The sequence below is a fragment of the Haematobia irritans genome, chromosome 3, assembly GCF_050003625.1.
Source record: "Haematobia irritans isolate KBUSLIRL chromosome 3, ASM5000362v1, whole genome shotgun sequence".
Classification (NCBI taxonomy): Eukaryota; Metazoa; Arthropoda; class Insecta; order Diptera; family Muscidae; genus Haematobia; species Haematobia irritans.
Genome location: NC_134399.1, coordinates 231,134,092 through 231,136,214, shown reverse-complemented (window position 1 = coordinate 231,136,214; position 2,123 = coordinate 231,134,092). Strand labels below are relative to the sequence as shown.

General features: G+C 33.3%; 1 protein-coding gene across 1 annotated transcript; it reads right to left on the bottom strand.

Moving 5' to 3' along the window:
• Positions 1–644: 644 nt before the first annotated feature.
• Positions 645–1,468, bottom strand: LOC142230399 (uncharacterized). Its single transcript, XM_075301046.1, has 2 exons — positions 1,282–1,468; positions 645–1,218 (listed from the first exon to the last, which is right to left on the bottom strand). The coding sequence occupies exons 1-2, from the start codon at positions 1,371–1,373 to the stop codon at positions 780–782; spliced, it is 531 nt and encodes a 176-aa protein (XP_075157161.1). The 5' UTR covers positions 1,374–1,468; the 3' UTR covers positions 645–779.
• Between the last annotated feature and the right edge of the window lie 655 nt (positions 1,469–2,123).

Sequence of the window (2,123 nt, the reverse complement as noted above, 5' to 3'; positions counted from 1 at the left end):
AATAAATCGAAACTAAGTGGGCAGTTAGAGTTTGGAGTCGTTTTCGAATGTCCTCTGTAGCTGACATCGGTAGTGAAAGGGTGAATTGAAATTGAAAGTCAATTGAAAAATTAATAGATACTATAAATTTTTGTGATTGATTTTTTTTCAATTAAAAACTTGTTGAATCAATTAATTTTTTAATTGAATATTTTTTAAAATTCAATTAAGACTTTAATTAGGAAAACTTTCGTGTTTTTTTTTCTATGTATAAAATGGATGTCTCTTATCATTAGACATGCAATCGAGCAGCACTCCGTGATAATAGAGAAGTTCACCACAGTGATATCAGAATGAACTAAAAAGTCTAACCTAAATAAGTGTCTTGATCTAAACTGATCCCTGCGATTGTTGGAAAAATGTTCCACAGTGCACTGAGAAACCGATAAGAGAGTGTTGAATGGAAGGGCGTGTAGTGACGCCATTATTATTGGGGTGGCAGTTTGAACATAGAAAAAACATCCGTCTAACGTCTGGCTAACTGCGTATTATTATGGCCGTGGACAGATTTGAATTGCAAATTTCTAATTTTTTTCCAATGTGGTGGTCACTTTTGTTTCATTTCTTGTTCAAGTCACTTCAGAATGGGAGAAAGAGAGGCTCTGTTCATTAGCATAAACAATTGTTATGATTTATTCGAGGGCCATCCTCGTTATGGTCACAATCAATTCGAATTTAAGGATACACATGTATTTACTTGTATATGTATATGCGTGGAAGTGATTCCTAGGAGATCATTATTACATGACATCAACACTGGCGTCAATGCCTACACCATCTACATCTATGCCATCATTTTCTGGCTTCGAATGAATGGTTTCTGTAGTTTCCTTTTGGCTTTTGTGCTTATCACCCTCGGGGACATTCTCAATAGAATTGTTCGAACTTATGTAACGGCCAACATTTTCATAATTAGTACTAGGGACATGGTAGTCACGGCTAATGTGGTCATTTGTATGAATCCCATCTGAATTGAGACGTTCGGTGACCATATCCACAATACCATCATAGTGTTCATCAGTTTGACGGAAGCAATCAGTCAATGCTTTCGATTGTCTTCGAAGAATTTGCTGAATATTTTCCAATTGGTTATCTCTGGGGACATTAACAAAGGATCTTATCATTGTACGTGAGTATGAATACATTTGGTTATAGTCCTTATAAATTTGATTCAAGACTCTTTAAATGAAAATGAAAACGCGTATGACTTTAAAAGAAATTGAAATCTTTAATTTTACCTACGCTGTTTCGCCTTTTAAAGGTGGCTTTGAGTCACTACTATCTACCACGATTTGATTTGATGATGCAGACGATTTAGTTGTCATTGCCCCCATTGCTATATAGGGAAAAATTGCTGACAAATTTCAAAATCAAAATTTGGAGTGAACGAAAATATTTATTACAATCGTCACACCAACAGACAAATTTTAGCAAGAAGACTAGGTTTTTCCTAAATAATGGATGGATGGTCTTTTCTATTCATTCATTTCATCATTTCAGTCTATGGATTTATAAAAATCATTTTATTTATTTATTTCATATTTATAATGTACAAGCATAAGGGGAATAAAGCTTTGGCATCGAAAGTCTTAAGCTTTAGCGATTGTGTATATATGTTTACTATAGTATTTCTTAGAATTTTTTGATAAAAATGAATTAATAACAAGTAAGTAAAATCTAAAGTTGGGTGGTAAAGGGTATAACCCTTTAACCCACTGTGTAGACCAAAGATACCATCTCAACTCCTTCAAATTTATTGATAGCTATATAATGGTTTATATTCCCATACACAAATATTTAAATCTCAACCGATTTGGAGAAAATTTTTTAAAGTTAAAATTTAAATTGGTTAACGTTCGAAATTAGAAAAAACATGAAGCACAAATGTGCATTTATCATTTATCGCCCAATACACATATATTAGAGGTATAGGGCATTTTGGTGAATTTTCTAAAAATTTTTAGCAGTGGCAACTTTACAAGGATTTTGGCTAGAATTCGCCAAGATAGGTGGTCAAGTGTGGGGTTTGTGACAATATATAGGCACATTGGGTGTCAACTACACACAAAAAAAAATTTTCTGAT

Excerpts from the sequence above, each read along its gene's own strand:
- LOC142230399 (XM_075301046.1), bottom strand. The coding sequence starts at position 1,373 with ATGGGGGCAATGACAACTAAATCGTCTGCATCATCAAATCAAATCGTG. Across the intron at positions 1,219-1,281 it reads CCTTTAAAAGGCGAAACAGC|AGTCTTGAATCAAATTTATA; the intron begins GTAGGTAAAATT and ends TTTCATTTAAAG.